The following is a 21,331-nucleotide window of genomic DNA, read 5'->3' as shown; positions in this document are numbered from 1 at the left end:
TAAGCTTCAAGAGAATCCATCTTTGTTCATTTAATATTCAATATTGAGGTCTTCAGAAGCCTAAATATGTAGACAGTAGTTACTTTTCAATTCTCTAACGGTATTTTTTCTTGATTCGTTTCAAGCAGCTGGCTATCACGAAATTGAAAAATGTGTGCATAACTTGGATGGCATAAAATCATTATTGCACAAGCAATATGAATAGTACGTGTGAGTTTTTGAGTAAAGATGCCATATAGCATAAAAAAAAGTTGTGGCATAGAATTGCCATATTTTTATCTTTAAAAAACTTCATTGAAAGCTTAAAAATACGGCCGCCAGTATTGACATATTTTCTACGTAAATCTTGACTTCAAAAAGGTGAGCAATAAATATTGAATAATTCATAATTAAATTATATAGATATTAGAAAAAATATCTATGAGCCCTTATAGGAGTGCTACGATATGGTTTATGGTAACTGATTAACGACAACTATTAGAGTAATGCTAATGAATTTATTTTTTAATAAACTAAAAAAAATCATTAAATACTTTTCCTATAATGTTAGGTCTACAATATTGCAATTATTTAAATTTTATTGAATAAAGTTTGGCAGACATATTTCAAGAAAGAATTTAAATATTTTTTATTTATTTTATCGGTTTTATTTTAATACCGACTTTAAATAACTGGCAACTCTCTGCAAAATAATTTCCACTGTGAGCCCTCTTAAAACACTTAACTTTGATACTCGAATTTTAATATTAGGTTATAACATATATTTCATAGAATTTAAATTTTTAAAACGATGGCAACCCTCAACAAGGAAATTGGACTGTATGACATTTTAAACCTCTTCAAATTAGTGCCAATAATATAGTGCTTCTTTATATTACTGCTTTAATTTTATTTAAATTATAAACCATCGGGCAACACTTTTCAAACATATTTTTTGCAGACAAATAACTTAAACCTGTTACTTTTTAAACTTCAACTGTAATACTTCGTATATTATAAATTAATATGTTTATATAATTTAATTTAACAGTTGGCAACTCTTCAAAAACAATTATTTTTAAAGTTCTTCACCTTGGTATCTATATTGTATTAATTTTGTAATTAATGAATAATTTTTAGACAATTTACAATATTTTTGTTGGTAAATTTCTTAAAGCTGTTAATTTTGGTATCTATATTGTATTAATTTTGACAATTAAATTTTTTAACAGTTGGCAACCTGCACAACCAAGATTTTTTGTGGCAAATTTTTTAAAACTTTTCACTTTGGTAACCATATGGCACTTTTAAGTTATCAAATATCAATTGTTTTAATATAAAAATTTACACCTGGTGGCAACCTGATAACATTTTCTTTAAGCTATTTGAGCATTATATCGTATAATATAGAAATATTTATGTTTTTCAGACTTAACGATAGTGGTTAACTGTGCACAATTAGGGTGACGGAATTTCCTTGTGTAACGCAATTTCGTTGCAGCAGAATGACATCCATATATGCCAAAAAAGTCAAAATTGTTTTCTTTTATTAAGAAATATTGCAATTTCAGAGACAAACAAAATCATATTTTTATGTACAGGACTATAATACAATATATACATATGTACAAATGGTAGTTGCAGCACTTCATTACAAATATTATTCAATTAACATGGTTTTAAACTGTAATTCTATTTCATTTAATCTGAAAATTTAGTTGTCATTTCGCACTTTAAGTGCTCGACTCTTGCCAAGTAATTAATTCAACCAAATAATCCTCATTAAAGTAATTCAATTTAACCTCAGTTGACCCAGTTGCCGATTGGCGCTAATTAAGCGAGAATTATTCAAGTAACTGTTTAATTATTTAAAATTAATAACAAAGATTTCTGGGCCTACACCAGCGAGTACTTTCATTTATTTGGATATTTAAGTGAATGCGACGGCTTATTAACAAATTCACTTTCACCAACACATATGTATGTATGTATGTGTATGTGTGTATGTTTTTTTGCGATATTAAATACACGCAATAAAGCGGACATAATCACAAGCATAGGCTTACATAAACATTATATGCTTTATGTTTGTGTGCGTGCCGAAAGCGTAAATAATTACGCGATTTGAGTGCCACAAATGGCGACGAGCCGGAAGTGATGTTTGTCGCTTCGGTGACAAAGGTCCATGCAATGGTCAGCAGCAACTAACAAACCTGGGGACATGTTACGACCACACACACACGCACGCATGCCAAGCTTTGTAGTGTACTCAAATGTGTAGTGGTTGGCAGCAACAACAACAAAGCCACAGCCATATTGCCATATCTGCAACAAGCCCGGCTCTGTTTGAGCTGCAACGCATTTATCACTCGACAATTAAACGCTTTTGCATTTATTGCATTCTCACATTGCATTGGCAGTGACAGTTGCAAAGCCTATCTGCTTTGATTGTGTGTGGCTGTGTGTGTGTTTGCACATGAAATCAAAATTGCTCGACAAATATGGTAAAGACCTTTTGGCTGTTGCAAGCTGCATATTTGTTGCAAGTGCAATTTATTTATTTATTTATTTATTCGTGTCAACCACATGATTATGGTTGTGAGTCGAAATGTCAACCACAAATGCAAACATATGTACATTTATACATATATATAAACATTTGTGCCTGTTTTATTGAATGAAAAAGTGTGTTAATGCGGAGGCAGTACGTTGGCCATTAATGCCGCATATAAATATATGAATTAGCAGCAGATACGGTACAACATATATATACAGCCAAGGTTTTGCCGATTGAAATACATATAATTTGTTTACACATTTATATAGAGTCTTGCTTAGTACACTGAAAAAAATTATACGAGTAATTTGTAAAGAGAGTGCACCCGATTTACTCTATGTAGAGCTTAATAGGCATCAATTAGTCGAAACTAGCTCAAAGTGGATGTTATGAAAATTTTTAACAAAGAAAACTCAACTTCATTCAAAAAATTTTTAGCGACCAAAAAAAAACAACAGCTATAATACCCTTCACAGTTGAATTTCTTACAGCATATAAACATATAAAAATATATTTAACTTAATTTTGATAGGTCAGTTTGTATAACAGCTGTATGCGTTAGGGCTCCAATCTCAACAATATTTTCGAAGATAGCAGCGTTGCCTCGGACACTAATTTATGAAAAAAGTTCGACAAAATATCTTGTCAAACAAAAAAGTTTTCCACATAAAAACTTCATTTTGATCGGGCAGTTTGTATGGCAGCTATATGTTATAGTGGTCCGATATCTGACTACTACTTGTACATCAAATGGTTATATAAAAGAGAAAACTTTGCTTCCATACCTGTTCGGTTTGGAAACGGTTCGATTCATATAAAAGGACCGAACCTAAAGGAACTGTACGCTCCATACAAAGCTATGCAAAATGGTATTACTTACAAGCTTCTTTCTGACTGATTTCCCAACTCATAACAGCTTTTCCAGAAATTACTATCTTAGTACCTTTTCAAACATAATCTCACGATCGAGAGTTAACAACGAAAAATTACCTGACTTTGTACGTACCTAATCCGCTGACATACCGTAAATACGATTGGACAAAATCGAATTTTATCAATTTTTATTAGCATTTGAGAATAACAAGCATAAAGAAATACCGTCAGGTGGCGCTGTAACTCAAACTTCGGTGTTTTGATATATAAATGAGTTATAATAATTAGAAAACGAAGGCAATTTCTTTTTATTTTTTAACACAGTCTTCTTTAAGCTCGATACACTTTATCCAGAGCTGCTTCAATTTCTTTAACCAGTCTGGAAAATACATTTTCTGGGAATCTTTAAATTAGGTTTCTGGAGCGACGATAGCCTCCTCATTCGACACAAATATTTGCCAGGCGAATGACATTTTTCAAGTATAGAAACAAGCGCTGTAGATCCCAGCTTATGAATACCAGAAAACAAAGCCTCTCCTCTATCCAACAGATAGGACAGTCTTCGCTTTTTTCAGAGCAGGTTAGTCGATGTATGCTTCGGAAAGTATGATAGAATCACGTTAGGGTCCACATTCATTACGCATTTTATAATTCGTTTTCACACAATAAAAAGATTTCGGCAAGAAGTGCTGGTATTGACATATATTATATTTTACAAGTAAATAAGGGAACAAAGAGAAATCAAGTTGCGTAAAATTTTGAAATTTGGTTGGTCAACTTATATCAGCTTTTTTCGACATCACATGCCCATCAAATTTTAAATGGGGTGTCTTTGATAAAACCAGTAACCACCGAGACTTTTTAAGACGGTTGCTGGTATCATTTCGAACGACTGTTGAGCATGTCCACTTCGCACTTTGAATCATTTTTATGTCATACTCAAAAAGACCCGCCGGAGACCCTATAAAGTACATATTTATCAGAGTAACGAGCTGAGTCGATTTAGCCATGTCCATCTGTATGTATGCAAACTAGTCGCCCATTTTCTCTCGAAATTTTTTCTTGAAATTTATTTTCGAATTTAAGAATTTGTGCTCTTCGCCTCTATTAAAATCAGGAAACTCTCTTTTTCGTCCTCAGCAAGCTTCTGGCACCAATATTAATTGCGAGACCGTTGACTTATCAGCGGCGAGTTGCAGCGAACTTAAGCTGGCCAGCGATTTAAATTAACAACCACAGCGGCAACATGCCACACACACAATCACATGCAGTCATACTTATATGTAAGTGTGTGTAACAATAATGATAATAATTGCAAGATTTAATTATTTACACAATTTCCATGCAATTTATTTTTTCTCCACATTTTAACAAATGTTTGTTTTTGTTTTATTTCATTTTCGTTGCACATCATGTTGCATGAGGCAGACATTTATTGTACATGCTGTTGTTACAACTAGTGTTCTTGTTGTTGTGGTTGTTATTAATGTTTTTGCTTTTGTTATTGTTGTACATTTTGTTATTGTCGCTCGCCTAACTGTTACAATTGTAGCTGCAGCCAACTGCTGTTTACGCTTGTTACCAACAACAGCGCTGTTTTTGTTGTTGTTGTTGTGCATTTTGTTGCAATAAATCATGTACAGATTGCAACGTGTTGAGCACACACTTTAAATGTACACACATACGCAAATACAATAAAATAAGCGTAAGTACAATTTATGCGATACACACACACACATACACAGTTGCATGTGCAACTTAAAGCGTAAATATTTAAACGCTGCAAATGATTTGCATTGCGAAATGAGCGGCTTTTGCTGCAAAGCAGATTTGTGTATGTGTGTGTTTGGTGCTGCTGTTGAGCGCTCTGAATGGCGCATGGAATATTTTACAGTTTGAAGTGGCATTAAATGACATTGCCAGCAAAAACTAACAACACACACACTCACATACATATACACATTCAATATAATTTATACAAGCATTAAATACTCTAATTACACATTTATTTAACTGCTATTATTCACTTTCCCACACAGACGCGTCACCAATTCCGCCTCCCGCGTAACGAGACATGGCCGTGGCCGCTGTGCTGAGTGCGCGACCAATTTGTGGTTTTGTTGTTTCACGGTTTTCGACACCAAAGAATGCCAAATATTTTAATTTTGTTTATTTTAAATAGACAAGAAATATTTTGCCCTGTCCATGTTTGAACAGCAACAACAATGAATGACTGCAATTCAACTCAGCCACATGGTCACGTGGCAGACAAAGCCTGTAATGCATTAAATTCAACATCGATAAAACTTGAAAGTAGATTAAATTTGCAAGAACATTTAGCATTACTACTAACTACTTGGATTCCTCCTAAAGTTTTGTAATGTAATCATTCACTTTGTTAGTCGAAAACCAGCACTGAGTCCAATAAATAGTTTACAGAAAGCATTACAATAAATTTTTGAAACTTTTTGCTAGTCGTATACCTATTTAATTTTTTATTTCGATAACAATAGGTCTAGTAATAAAATTTCATACATTTTCCTTTAATGCAAGAAAACCGTTTAAAACAAGTTTGGATACAAAACTAGGCTCGGTCAGAAGGTTTTGCTTTGTGTTTGGTGAGATTGGGAAGGCATCATCTACTATGAGCTGCTCCCTTACAGCCATAGTTTTAATTCGCACCTGGGCTGACATCATTTGGAGAAAACAATCAGCCAGAAGCGGCCAGCTTTGGCCAATAGGAGAGGAATTATATTCCATCAGAACAACGCCAGGTCTCACACATCGATAATGACGCGACAGAAGCAGTGACCGTATATTATGGTCAAATGTCTCGTAGCTTTTATATTGTTGCATATAGAAATATATCAACAATTAAAAAAAAAAACACTTTTATTGAAAAAGCTGGTCAAACTTTATACCACTTCCTTAAATCATACCAACATTCTGGCACAAAACTCGGCACATGGAATTCGGTTAGTCTCTTCTAAAATTTTTATGATCATATAATTGAAAAGAGTCAGAAAAAAAAGAGAAGAGTGAACACAGATCACAGTGTGAAAATTAAAGTTGTGAAAATATTGTGTTCAATAGAAAACTACTTGAAGCCTAAATACCATAAATACCAAATACACTCATTTTATTTAATCTTTACTTTTCGATATAATTTTTTTAGTAAGATTAATATTTCATTTCAAAATAGACCTCAGTCTTAGCAAATACTTTCTTTATGTGACCATTACCTTGCGGCATAAGAACAAGAAAAAATTTTTTGGGGACAGATCTTCAAGATATTATGGATGTGGCAGCAATATTGTTGTGGATTTTTCCTTTTCAAGAAAATTGATAAAAATTATTCCATCCGCATTTCAAAAGCGTAATTCAATCCTCTCGGATGACTGTCGATTAGGCTACGGAGCGAAATATTATCCGATATCGGCGCCAGATAAGATAATTAATAATTTGATGTTTCATTGCAGGATCACTATTCACAGCCAAAGTTGTTTCACCAACACTTTAATAGTTTTGGACGTCACTGGTTTATCTACTATTCTCACAGTATACTATTTCTAAAAATGTTTCCATATTATCCCTTTGAAAACATAATCCTCTTAGTATAAATTTTTCCACATTTATATACTACATAAGTATGTAAAAGTCTTTTAAATAATTTTCCCAACCGTTTCGAAATGGCCCCCATTGCAAAATCAATGAAATGTGGTGAGTTTACGTAAATAAAACAATTTGAGGCTATTCGTAGTAATGAACTGTAAGGATCACAAGTGTTTGTTTTGATACATATATGTATAAGCAAACAAAATGTATACCCAGTAAGCAAAATATGCTGAGCTAGTTTCAGGTTCACTCTCTTTATTAAAAACTGTTTAAAGCTGGCATATAAAAACACTCGCATAATTGTTATTGTGTAAGCTGAAATCTACTTCAATATCCTCAACTTAACTTTAATAAATATTTTTATAGCATCGAATCATTGGATATAGAAATGGAGGTATTCAAATAATTGGTTCTCGCAATTTAATATTTTATTTAACGGTCGCATATTTAGTAAAGACTGCATTTTTAGATCTTTGGGCCGAAATTACCACATAACTATACCCAAATAAAATGCAATGCGATCTTTAAACCAAATAGCCGTGAGTCTATAATAGATAACAATAACGTGCCTACAACAACAAACAATAATAAACTTTAGTAAGTGAATTATTCTGTGCATATTTACATACATAAATATATAAGTAGCTGCTGCCATTCAGAATGCACTCATGGTTTCACCCGCCTGTAGAGATATTAATAGCTGACACATTTAAGCAAAATTGCAGTAAATTAAGTTTGAATTCTACATTGCGGTGCAATTAAGTGGTGAGAGTTTATATTGAGTTCAATAAGCGTAATCAGCAATTTAAGCACATATCTATATACATACATATATGTATGTATGTATAGATCGATTTCATACATGTTATTTATATATCCTGCTATGAAAGGAAAATGAGTTGAGTTGCAGCAACAATAACTTTTGGTTGTAATAAAATTTAATAAGCAGTTACAGTACACACCGGTATTCAGTAATAGTAGTGAAGTAAATTTAAATGCCCAATATTTCACCTAGAATGGCTGACCTTTCAGGTTTCTTATGTTTAATAGATATATGTATTTCGAATGTTTGTTAAATTTGTCAATTTTACTTTCACTTTAACGGGTATATGTCTTAGCTAAGATTTTCCTAAAAGTAGGCAACAACTTAATTTAAAGCGTTGCTGTTGTTGTTTAGCAACGTAGCCTACATTTTGGGCGATATTGAAATTATGGAAATATATTATATTATACATTAGTTTTCGTTGAAATGTTAATTTTTTTGAAAAAATTTTACTTAGATTTATAAAACGTCAATTACATACCTTTTTTAATTGAAATAAATCTGAAAATATACGAAAATATTGCTAAAATGAGTCAAATTCAAATTGGGTATATATTTTAAATTGTAAAGCTGTCTTCAAAAAAATATTTTAAAACATCAAATAAATATTTACCCACACTTTGAAACGTTCTTTGAGGTAAAATTTCCAGAATTATGTGATTGAAAAAAACCATAATCTACGGCATTAATGCAATAGGTACATATAACTAAACGTTTAGAATCTGCGTTTCTTAGTTTGAGTAACACCTCAGTAATATTCTGAACGTTTATCAACATATTGGAACATATGATATTACATATGAAAGAAAAAATTATTTCTAATTAAAGAAATTCTTCTAAATTAAATCAGTAATGGCTGAAATAAATTGAAACAATGTCTTTGATTTTGATATTATAGCACTTTAGTTTGTTTTTAAAAGTACTACTTTTAATGGCACAAAAGGAAAAACATTATCTTTCAACACTTCAAATAAATTTCGATAATATAAGTATTCAGAGATATTAATATATTATTGAAACTGCAAATATTTTTGAAACATAAACATATGACAACCAAGTACTTTAAAATTAAATTAGCCTGTGAAATTAAAAAAAGTTAACAAGTAAACCGTATTTCGGGATTCGAAAATATTTTCGTAATTGATATGTAAGCGAAAATCATTAATTTTATTTGGAAATTCTATTTGAGCTATTTAGCTATAAAAATATTTTTGAACTTCATGAATATTGACTTAGAATTAAAATATTTTAATGTTGTTTCGAATTTCAAAATGAAGAAATTTTCGAGCATCATACCTATGTAATCGAATATTGGCTTTTGATTTTCTCTTAGTATTTAAAATTGTATTGCTATTTTAAAGTATTTCGAATTTCGGGATTCGATTCATTCTATATATAAATTATTATTTCTAAATATATTAAAACTATTTCGAACATTAAAAAATTTATACCACAACGAAATTATTTTTCAACTCTTTCAAAAAAAGTTGAGACATTACAAATTTTAAAAAAATATAATAGAATTTGTGTAATTACGCATTCGAAGAGTAAAAAAATTATAAAGACTGAAATAAAGGGTTTTGGTAAATTTATAAATAAATATGTACGTACATTTATTTAACGAATCAATATCTTTCAAACAAATTTCGGTGCTCTGATTAAAAATCATTATTTTGGATTTCGAATTTTGTTTGAACAGAAAATTTTCGAAGTTTTCGAAACTCATTAAATTAAATTGACATTTCTTCAAATTCTTTATAATTTAGATTAAATCTAATTGCTATTAAATACCGTTAATTTCCGATATAGAGCTCGGATTACGAATTTTCCACTCATACAAAATTTTCAAAATTCACAATAATGACTAACACGTATATTGACATTCTATTAAACTCAAAAATATTTCGAATAAACGTTAAATGATTGGAAGAAGTCTTAAATCCAGTCAATTCCCAATATATTCGGTAATATGTCACATAGCTTGTAGTCACGCAAGCTTCTATACACGTTTGATTGTAGTCATGTTTATCAGCAATCAATAATGATTAATTTGATTACGTTCTCAACAAGTCGCGCTGTAATAATTCTCTCTAATAACGAATAAGTATATGCAAGTATTATTTTATTGATATATGAGTAAAGGTCTAAAAATAAATCACATTATTTTGAACTGATATACCTATTTATAAATTAGGAATACAGAAGAATATACATACGTATATAAATAATTATGAATTATATGTTTGGAAGTATTTTTAATATATTGTAATATATTGAAGTAAACATATTAAAATCTCAGCGAAAATATAATTTTATTTACATGGTATAAATATATGTAGATGTTATGGGGGATCAAATTATAGTTATAGAATTTTATTTTCATGCATATATGCTTATTTATTGAGAAGAGACCATTTGATGAATAAAAAAAGTGGTAATTAATTTTGACATTGCGTGGGTCCAAACTTGTATGTCGAAATGTCATGCGATAAATTATGATCTTTGAGCTAAAAAATGTCGCATGCGATATTAAAAAAAAATAATTCTATATATAGTATTTGTTTTTATTTTCTATGAGTATATAAAAATGTATGTGCAACTCACAAATATATGCAAATCTATTGACACACATGCATACATATTCACAAATTTTTCTTATTCTTGTGTCAGCGCTAGAAAAACTTCCCTTAACAAGGTCAAGTGGAAAATGTGTAGACATTTTTATGTAAATATGTCTATTTGTATGTTTGTAAGTAAATAACAAGTACCACGGTGAGAGCCTGGAGTGTTATTTTATCACTACAAAAACATTTTAACAGATGTTTCTATGTCTGTATGTATTTATTTATGTATATGAAAGTACCTGTGTCAGCGCTGCATTGTTGTATGTCATAAGTCATGACTCACCGGCGCCGTAGATAATATTATACAAAAGAAATGCAAAAAAAAAACAACAACTAACATATGTAAATGTGATTTCTTTCTGTGAGTGAAAGATACGAGGCAAGCGCAAACATATAGACAAATATTGCTGCATAAGTTGACATATATACAAATATATTTTTATAATTGTATAAATATACTATATATATTTATATATATTTCTGCATACGTATGTATATATGAGTTTGTAGGAAATTTAATGAGCATAATTGAATGAATTACGACTTTTGTGCTCTCACACACACTCGCACGCTCACGAAAACTTGTGTTTGTAGCATGCATTTGATTAATCTCCGAAGGCGAAACATGAAAAAAGCAGCTCTGATTGTGAGAGCACATGAGAGCGCTTGTTCTTTTGTACAGCAATTTTACTAGCCACCACTGTGTTGTAGTGAACGCTGATCGGTCGGAGTGAGATCACAGAGGATACAGGGTTTTCAGAAATAATTTAGCGATTTATTAGTGGAAAAGAGTCGAATTGTACAACACGCCACGGCAATCAGAGTGAGCGCACTACACGATCAAGTAAAAGTATCTTGGTATCCAACTAACTACCTACACTGGCGGCCTACACAGCACAGCGTTAAATACTTGTAGTATTTGTTGTTTAGTTTCTGCAGAGATTCCAAAGCGTTTGGGTGTGTTTTTCGTGCTACGCGTTGTCGCCGTGCTATTATCGTCACGACCATTGCTAAGATTGAAATTGCATTGAGTAGAGAAACGAGCGAAAACATAAAAAAAATCTGTGTGTGAAGGCAACAACACGCTAGCCACTCAGAAATTGGCAAATTTTCAAGAAAATATTACAATAACAACAAATCAAGGTGTAGCACATTCGAAAGGTGGCTGAGTGACGCGAGCATTGTTGACATTGAATTTGTGCCGCAACGCGTTTGGAGCAACAAAAAAAAAATTTTTTTAATAAAAAAAGTTTAATTTTTTTTCTCAATTTTAATTTGAAGCGTTGTGTAATCGCCACAACAAACGGCAGCTGAACAGACGCAAACTAGTTAGCTGGTTGGCTTTTAATTAGTGAAACGGCTAAAAGTAAAATAAGAAGAAAATTCCGGACTACGAACAAGTGGAGAGTGAGTCCACAAATTGTGTTTAACTAAGCAATAAATACACACACATACACACTTACATATGTGTATACATGAAAAATATTAATCGACTAAGCGAGCGAAGAATCAAAGAGATACAGAGATACTACAGTCATCGCCCCCCCCCCAACCACAACCAAGCCGCACGACACGTCCACTCCAACGCACCAATACAACAACAAATTCAGTGAAAATAAACTGGTCAATCAAGCAGATAATTCTTAGAAGACACACAGGCTGCAGCAAACTGAAACAAGAAACAACAACAAGAGGAGAGAGTAAAATTATATAAAATAAATATAAAAAAAACAACAAAAAAGTACGCTACAACAAAAACGTACATTACAACAACATAAAAGTACACCAAAACTGCAAAAAAAACTAATAATATTGCAATAAAAAGCAACAACAATAATAGAGTACAACAATAAATTAACAAGAAACTAAAACAACCAAGTTAGACTACAACAACAAAGTCCAATAACAAAATTAAAGACAAACAAAAGTATTGCAAAGCAATAACAAAGAAAATAATAATAAAAACAATAATATTTCGAAAAAACAACAACAGAAATAGTGTACAACAACAAAACATTTTACCCCCATAGTAAAAAATATTACTAAGCCCTAACCGCAACCCCTAAACAACTTGAGTGCAATCCAGTCACGACAACAACAACAACAAACACTCCCAGCTACACAAATCCACCATGCAGGCCATCAAGTGTGTCGTCGTCGGCGATGGTGCCGTCGGTAAGACTTGCCTCCTCATCAGTTACACAACAAATGCCTTTCCCGGCGAATATATACCGACCGTGTTCGACAATTACTCGGCCAACGTGATGGTCGATGCAAAACCGATCAATTTGGGTCTCTGGGATACGGCCGGACAGGAGGATTACGATCGTTTGCGACCACTCTCCTATCCACAGACAGATGTCTTTCTCATCTGCTTTTCACTGGTGAATCCAGCCTCATTCGAGAATGTGCGAGCAAAATGGTATCCCGAAGTGCGTCATCATTGCCCCAATGTACCGATCATATTGGTCGGCACTAAGCTGGATTTGCGCGACGACAAGGCGACAATTGAGAAATTAAAGGAGAAAAAACTGACGCCCATCACATATCCGCAAGGTTTGGCTATGGCCAAGGAGATCGGTGCTGTTAAGTATCTGGAATGTTCGGCGTTGACGCAGAAAGGCTTGAAGACAGTCTTCGACGAGGCTATACGTTCGGTGCTTTGTCCAGTGATGCGGGTCAAGCGTTCGCGCAAATGTGCGCTATTGTAAATGCTGCTGTTAGTGGTGTGTGGACGGGCTCAGTGCAGCGAAGTGGTTGCCACCTTTTCAAGCGTAAGATTTTATGCCGATTTAGGCAAGATCGCTTCGGTTTTTTGTTTATTTATTATTTTTTGAGGATCTAAAGACAAAATTTGCATGTAACGAGTGAGCTTGTATCATTCTCAAAACAATGCTAACGACTTTTGATACACACTGTTATATGAAGTATTGCTTTAAAAATATGTAATTTGCCTGATAAAAGCAGAAAGTAGATTAAAAAAGCAAATAAAAAAAAAATTTTTGAAAATGAAAACTCAGCGCAAAATTATTGGAATTTTTATTATTAACTAATTAATGCACCGTATGTGTTATATTTGTTGTGCATACATACACACATATGTACACATACAAATTACTAGATGTGGAGAAAATTGTCAGTGTATGCGTGTGTTAGCAGCAAAGCGCATATTTTAGATTTTTTACATTTTTATTTCAACTTTTTCTTATTATTTTCAATTATTTTTTGGATTTTTTCTCTCTTACATTAGTTTGTAACCCAATAAATATGATTGTATAGTGTAGAGAAGAATAACAATTGCATATACACACATGTACAACAAAAAAAACGACAAAAGCCAGACCAAAGCAAAAGCTTACTTAATTCCAATTCAGCTCCACAGCGTTTATCTGAAATCAACCTCAGCTCAGCTGGTTTTATGAGTTGCCCACACACTCAGAGTGAGATAGTGAGATAAAAAGAGAGAGCGCACAATATTTATGTATTATACGACAGTCAACAAACTGTGAAAAGTATGTGAAGAAGCGTGTAAACTAAAAATGAACGAGAATTTAACCTGAAAAAGTTAGAAAATATTAAAATTTTAATATTTTTCCAATATTTCTGCTTTCTTTGTTTACAAATATCTGAAATTAATACATGCATTAAAGTTGCTTTGAGAGGGTGCAAAATAATTTCGCATAAAAAATTCGACCAAATAAAGATTGAGTTCGAAGAAATGTTAATGCAAAAAATTTTAAGAATTTGCATAGCTTCGGTAGTATATCATGTTAAAACGCAATGTTTTTTTTAAACATCATTTACTGTTTTTAACGTGAAATCTTTAACAATCAAAGAAAAATTAAGCATTGGCTAATGTGACGTCAGCAAGACAGCTGTTTGCGGAGTCAGTAAAGGCTTATACTTATATAAGTTTTCACACTCTCTCGATTGTAGTCACGAAAGTCCAGTTGCTGCTTATAAACTCTTTGATAATGCAGAAATTTATTTTCTCAAAGAAAATAGGACACCTGTTTAACCGACCAAAGTTTCGGCAGTAGTTATATTAATCAAATAAAGTTGACAGGGATATAAAGCTAAGAGTAAGTTCATTTGTCAATCTCTCTCTTGCAAAAAAAAGACCCGTTTATAACAGTTCAAAGGTTCAGCAGTAATTATATTACTCAAATAAAGTCTAAAATGATCAATATTGAACAAACCTAAAGCTTAGTTTTCACTCACTCGCTCTTTTGCGAGATCTTAACCCCTATTTCAAAAACAGATCTTTTGACTTACTTTCACTAATATGTTTCAGTTTTCGCAACAACTTTGAAAATATTTTCAAAGCTACATATGTACCATTTTCACCTTCAAACAGATCAATAAAAACATATACTGAAAGTTATCAATACATACTTTATAAAAATTTTAATTATACCTATGTTTTACTTACAAATCTTTTAAATAAAATCTACGTTAACGAGTATTATGTGATTACGCGTGCAATTATATAAACAAATGTTTTTTCCAATGCATTTTCAATTGAAATCGGTTAACTTCGTATTAAGGAACTTTGACTTTTTTTTTGCGTTTCTTAAATACCACAACTCCCCCTAACGCCCTATCAAAAGGAACAAAAGCTTCAATTGCTTAATTTTTAAAGTGCAAACGACCACTTGTCCCACAAATTTATGCACTTATGGTAAAGTTTCAAAACTATTCAAACAGCTAAGTAATGGATTTTTAAGTGGCTTTAAGAGTTTACTACGGCATGTGCCTGGTTTTGAAGCTTTTAACCCAAAAAAACCTAAAATGTATATATTAAAAGTTGGGTTAAGTGTGTGAAACAATTAAATTCAATAAGTTGTACTCTTTGACGCCGAAGCACAATACTTCCTGCGCCAATTTTTTATACACTTAAAAAGAGTAGGGAATATCAACTATACATGCAATATACAAGATATACTGTATTGGTATTTCAGGAAATTCTTGAATTTCGCTGAATTTTTTTGCACATCTTTGGCACTTTTTGACATATTTTTGACAACTATGTAGAGTTACCAGATATTATTGAGTTGATTCCTCAATTATTTCATTTGGCCAATTATCATACTCGAGTACGCAAAACTATAAATATTCATGAATTCTAAAAATGTAGAATGCAATCCAATGACAAGTGAAAATTTAGATGCACTGTATCTACAAGTATAAAGAGAGTTTAAGTATGTGATTACTCATTATACACAGCAAATTTAATATATTATATAATGAGACAATCTTTGGATTATTTTTTTTTATTTGTGCAATCAAAACCTGAGTTATTGATTTAATTTTACTTCCTCGGTTTCATTGGCAAAAGTTGAAAATTTAAAAAAAAAAAGAGTTAAATGTATTAGTTGAGAATCGGTCATTTTTTCTTATCTACCAATAGATCGCATAAACTTAATGAAATCAATATTAACATATAATATTTAAAAATAGATATATTGGGTTGGCAACTAAGTAATTGCAAAGACAATTTTTTCAAATAACTTTATTCTGTAATGTATTGCTCATTTTGATCAATAACCTTTTACCATCTTTCAGGCAGCATCATAATCCCACGTTCATAAAACTTCTGGTTTTTATTAGCAAAAAACTGAATCAGGTACGATTTGACATCATCATCATTATTGAAATTTTTACCATTCAAGGAGTTTTGTAAAGATCGAAACAAAATGTAATCCAATGGTGCAAGGTCAGAACTATACGGTGGATGTGGCAAAACATCCCAACCAAGCTCCAATAATTTTTGCCGAGTGACCAAAGATGTGTGTGGCCTTGCATTGTCATGATGGAATACAACACCTATTCGATTTATCAATTCGGCCCGCTTTTCTTCAACTGCATTGTTTAATTTCGTTAGTTGTTCAATGTAGACAACAGAATTGATCGTTCGGTTGGGTAGTAAGAGTTCAAATTAGACAATTCCTTTATAATCCCACCAAACTGATAACAACACCTTCTTTTGATGAATACCAGCTTTTGATGTTGTTTGAGCTGATTCACTTGGCCTGCTCCACGATCTTTTCCGCTCGATATTGTTGTAAACAACTCATTTTTCATCGTCTTAAAAATGGATAATTTTCATTACGTTTCTTTAGCAAATCGCAGCTGTTTATGCGTTGCGTTAAATGCGTTTCTTTCAGTTCGTGAGGAACCCATGTATCGAGTTTTTGAACAAAGCCAAGTTGTTTTAAGTGATTTTCAATGCATGTATGTGATACCTGAAGCTTCTCTGCAATCTCACCTGCTGTACTGTGACGATCCGAATCGATTATTGCTCTTATTAGGTCGTCATCAACTTCAACTGGACGACCAGAGCGTTTTTCATCTTCGAGTGAAAAATCACCAGAACGAAATTTGGCAAACCAATTTTGACACTGCCGTTCTTTTATGGCTTCGTCGCCATAAACAGCACATAACTTTTTGTGAGCTTGCGATGCGTTTTTCGCTTTGCGAAAATAAAAAAGCAAAATATGACGAAAACGTTCTTTTTGATCTTCCATTTTTCAACGAACGCCAAGCGAAAACTACGCAACCAAACAGAAAACTTTTTTTTACTGATTGACAGCTAAATTGCCAACTATCAAATAACAAAATGTGTTTTACATTTGGACTACGCCAGCAAACCTAAAAATTCAACTGAAGCCATCTATGAGTGAAATGCGCAATTACTTAGTTGTCAACCCAATATATATATTTAAAAGTAATATATTCCTGACAATGGAATTGTTTCTAGATGGGCTATCACTCGCTAGCCAAGTTTCTGCTGGAACAGCATTTCTTAGTTCAAAACACCAGCAGAAGGGAGTACAAGTTGATAATAATGTGATATTTGACGTATATACTTAAATTATGTTTATTTTAATACTTTTTAATTGTGAAAAAAATATTATATTGATAGCTTTTCAAGTGTTAATATGCCGTCATTATTAGAAACAACATATTGATATTTTTTGTTAAATTCGTTTTATTACTTATTCACTATTTCGCTCTTTGGGAGAGTAACTTGTATATTTTCGCATTTTTCTTCTTATTGAAAGCTAGTGGCTTCAGTAGCAAACCAAATATTTTCCGATCTTCTGCCAGCTTTTCAAGTGCTCTGCTCTTATGAAGTATTAAAGTTTTTATAAATGAGATATTTTTAAAGCTACAAGTGTTTAACTTGCGCGTGATGACTTTTGGATTGTACACAGTATGTACTATGTGTACATACACATAAAGGTACATATGGAAATATTTGATTCATAAAATACTCATAGAAGTTTTCGAACAAATATTACGGAAATATTAAGTTCATACATACATACATATAGAAGTATATATATATATAGATTTATGTACATATATATGTATACAAATCAAAAATCATGTTGCTCGAATTTATTTTGATGAAGCAAAATCGAATTAAGCATGCGTCATGAAGAACAACGCAACCGCGCCTAAGCTTTATAGAAATCGAAGAATATATCAGTAGATATGTATGTTTATATAATATATGTATTAGACGATAAATACTTCAATGTCACTGACTTATTGAGTATATTCTTAGAAGTATATACCAATACATACATACACTACTACATATATATCGATGCATATAGTTATACCAATACAAAGAACACACCAGCGTCGACTAGTAGCCGATTTAAAGAAATATATTAAATAATATTTAGGCAAACAAACAATTTATCGGTGTAAGTTGTGCGATAAGATTTGTTGGCAAATACTGACGTACTAAGGGCATCTAAATGTGTAAATACACACACACATACACACACTATTCGTATGTACCTTGATATGTCTGTAGACCTGTTCAGCATTTAGTAAAGAATTGAAGTAATTTTCTTGTTTAACCCGGCAAGATCAGCGACGGGCGGCTTTCTTTAATTGATGACCGGTGAACGCAGACAGACATACACACGCACATATATACTTATATATACGCACGGAAAGTAATAACGTAAACGCTGAAAAGAGTTAGGTTCGATTTGTTTGTATATATGTATGTATATCTTTGGCATACAACAACAAAGAATTGAAAAAAAAAATTTTGCGCTTAACATTTCCTCTGCCACATGCCACAAGGAATTCCGGGAAATAAATAAGTAAATTTTATGTCGATGGTCTGGCTGTTGTTGGCGCCGTAATAAAAACAGCAACAAATTAGTTAAGCAAACACATTTATAGTTGCGTAAATTAATGTGCGCAGACAGAAGTGAGTTCTGCAGAATGTAAGAAAGTACGAAACAAATTTAGAAAATGGTTAATTAAAAATAATTAAGAAAATTTTTAATCCAGAAAAATGTTTAAATTTTTTAAATTTGAATTAGAGAATATTAAAAAAAAAAAATTTTAATAAAAAAAAATTAATGAAGTTTTTAATTAAAAAAAAGTTAAATAAAATTTAATAAAATTTAAATAAAATTTAATTTTTTTTTAATATGAAAATTTTTTTGTTACAATGATAAAAAATCAAATAAAATATAAATATATGCATCATCAAATCATTTGAAAAAAATTTTCATTAAATAAAATGTGTTTCTTTTGTTTTTCATATTAATAATTTAATTGTTTAAAACATGTATTTAATAAATTCTAAGCTACTCACAACTATTATTTTATTAGTAATTTTTTTAGGATTGCATTAATCATAAATAAGTTTAATTAATTTAAATTTGTTTCTTATATATGTATATGCTGAGGTATCTCCCACATATGGTGCATTAATTAAGTTATTACTAAAATTAATTAAAAATTAAGCACAAAATATATACTAATTAAAATGAACAACGCAAAACCGCATTAAGTCTTCAATCTCGTCTTCCCTACGTACTGAAAGTATAACTAATTAAATAAGTAGTCAAGTCGAGTATTTTTAGAAATTGCATTTTATCGATATGTGTGCAATTAAAATCTATTTTATATTAATAATACAAGAATTTTGTAATAATACTACTGTCATTTTATTTTTAACGCCAATAACGAGTTTTTATTTCAGAAAATTATTTTTATTCTTTAAATTTAATACTTTTAATAATAGCAGTATGTGTTTTTTTTTTTTTGATAAAACAAAAAGTTTGAAACTAATTAATTATATTAATAAAAAACTAGAAGTTGAAACATATAAAATTTGTCTCGTTTACATGTAACACACGAAAGAATTTTATAAACAAAACTCCATATTTTTAATAAAAAACATATACCTACATTACTGGAGAGGGTTGACTAGAGTATGGAAAAGTATTTTTAACTAAAATCTTTCTTAATTCTCACTCATTTGATACCCATATTGACTCCTTTTAAATTTTGTTGCTTAAATATTGAAGCAGGTGGCAACTCTGTCCAATAATATCTCATATTGAAATCATTCTCCAACCTTAGATAATCCCATAGTGAAATATTTCATTCACAGTATCGATTTAAGTGTATACAAATCTGACAGGTGGCAATATTCCTCAAAAATTGTTTCCTCAACAGGAAATTTTAAATATCTTCTGTTTAACACGCATATTGTTGTGTTTTCACTTTAAAAATTTTTTCGATTTTTAAAAAAGTGGCAACACTAAAACTTAAATTTTTTAACACCTCACTTCCACACCGAGCAATCAAAAAAAAAACAAAAAATAAAGCAAAAACAAAATTCAAATCGAGGCAATCATCAATAAGTTGACGCCTATCGATTTCACTGTCGTGCCTAAAGGAGTTTCACTAAAAAAGATTGTTACGCGTCTGTACTTTTAAGAAATTGTTATTGTCGCTTGTTGTAGATGAAATCATGCTGATAACAGCAAAAAAAAACAGAGAAAGTAATTTTCTCTAACATCAATTCTAGTAGCAACTGTTTCTGGTTGCTTTCTTTAATGTGAACCACAAGAAACGACTTATCTACGATGACATGTCTTTTATTGAGGTAAGTACTAAATTTATATTTGATAAGATTAGTTAAATAAAGTATTTGCGGTAAAAAAATTACTTTTAATGGTAATAAATGTATGTTTGAAAACAAAGTTTTTTGAACGAATCGCTTTTATGAGGTTTAAGGTTTATCGGAAAGCACTTGTTGAAGCATTCTTCGAATTATTATGTTTTTAGTCTCTAGGAGTATAGGTCCTAGGTTCTGGTACACAGCGAGCCACGCTATTGAAAATTATAATTTTTGGGTTCAGTCTACGAGTATTAGAGTGGTTTAAAACAAAACTTGTTAAAAGCTGCCACTTCTTGGACATTTGAATTTGCAAAAATCATAAAATTAGGAAGGATTTCAAAATAATATATTTATGAGTCCTTATAGTCGAAATTTATTTCGAGTAGAGCTGTCACCTATTTCAAAAAAATTATTCGATTGATGGGAGCAACGAATTTTTACACTTTGGTTTCAAATCAAACTAGCATGATTTTTTAAGCAGTTATTTTTTAACCAGAGTTACCATATAATTGCAATATTAATTTATTGAAAAAACACTTAATATGGGTGTCAAATTGCAGATGTTTAGGAATACGTTAAGAAAAAAATTTTGGAAGGGGTGGCAACATGGTTAGGAAAATTGTTTTGAATTACAAATCAACAATTTTTTGGTAAAGAGACAGCAGAATATGTATATCAAACTAAGGAGTATTAAAAAGGCATACAGTTTAAAAAGTTTTGGAGCAGGTGGTAATGTTTTTAGACTTAGATTTAAAAGATCTATTTTGTATGTCAATAAATATTCTAATAATTCGAAAGTTGCTGTTTTGATAAAAACGCGTTTAAAGAGAAACTGATAGAACGGATTGTACTGAGTGGTTACATTTTAGAACATATCAAAATATTTGAAGTATAAATTTAAAACTTTAATA

At 31.3% G+C, this 21,331-nt stretch overlaps 2 protein-coding genes across 2 annotated transcripts in view; one reads left to right on the top strand and one right to left on the bottom strand.

The window, feature by feature from the left end:
- LOC106623731 (putative uncharacterized protein DDB_G0271606) overlaps nucleotides 1-21,331 on the bottom strand; it is a 106,768-nt gene that overhangs the window by 44,857 nt on the left and 40,580 nt on the right. Inside the window, exon 3 of the mRNA XM_036364373.2 lies at nucleotides 8,329-8,348. The gene's annotated coding sequence lies outside the window, so the exon portion shown is untranslated. The remainder of the gene's footprint in view (nucleotides 1-8,328; nucleotides 8,349-21,331) is intronic.
- Nucleotides 11,300-13,486, top strand: Rac2. The gene has a single exon (XM_070110872.1). It carries the CDS (start codon nucleotides 12,604-12,606, stop codon nucleotides 13,180-13,182), a length of 579 nt encoding a protein of 192 aa, XP_069966973.1. The 5' UTR covers nucleotides 11,300-12,603; the 3' UTR covers nucleotides 13,183-13,486.

The sequence above is a fragment of the Bactrocera oleae genome, chromosome 6 (genome assembly GCF_042242935.1).
Source record: "Bactrocera oleae isolate idBacOlea1 chromosome 6, idBacOlea1, whole genome shotgun sequence".
In the NCBI taxonomy this organism is placed as follows: domain Eukaryota; kingdom Metazoa; phylum Arthropoda; class Insecta; order Diptera; family Tephritidae; genus Bactrocera; species Bactrocera oleae.
This window is presented reverse-complemented; position numbering and strand designations above follow the sequence as displayed.

Excerpts from the sequence above, each read along its gene's own strand:
- Rac2 (XM_070110872.1), top strand. The coding sequence starts at position 12,604 with ATGCAGGCCATCAAGTGTGTCGTCGTCGGCGATGGTGCCGTCGGTAAG.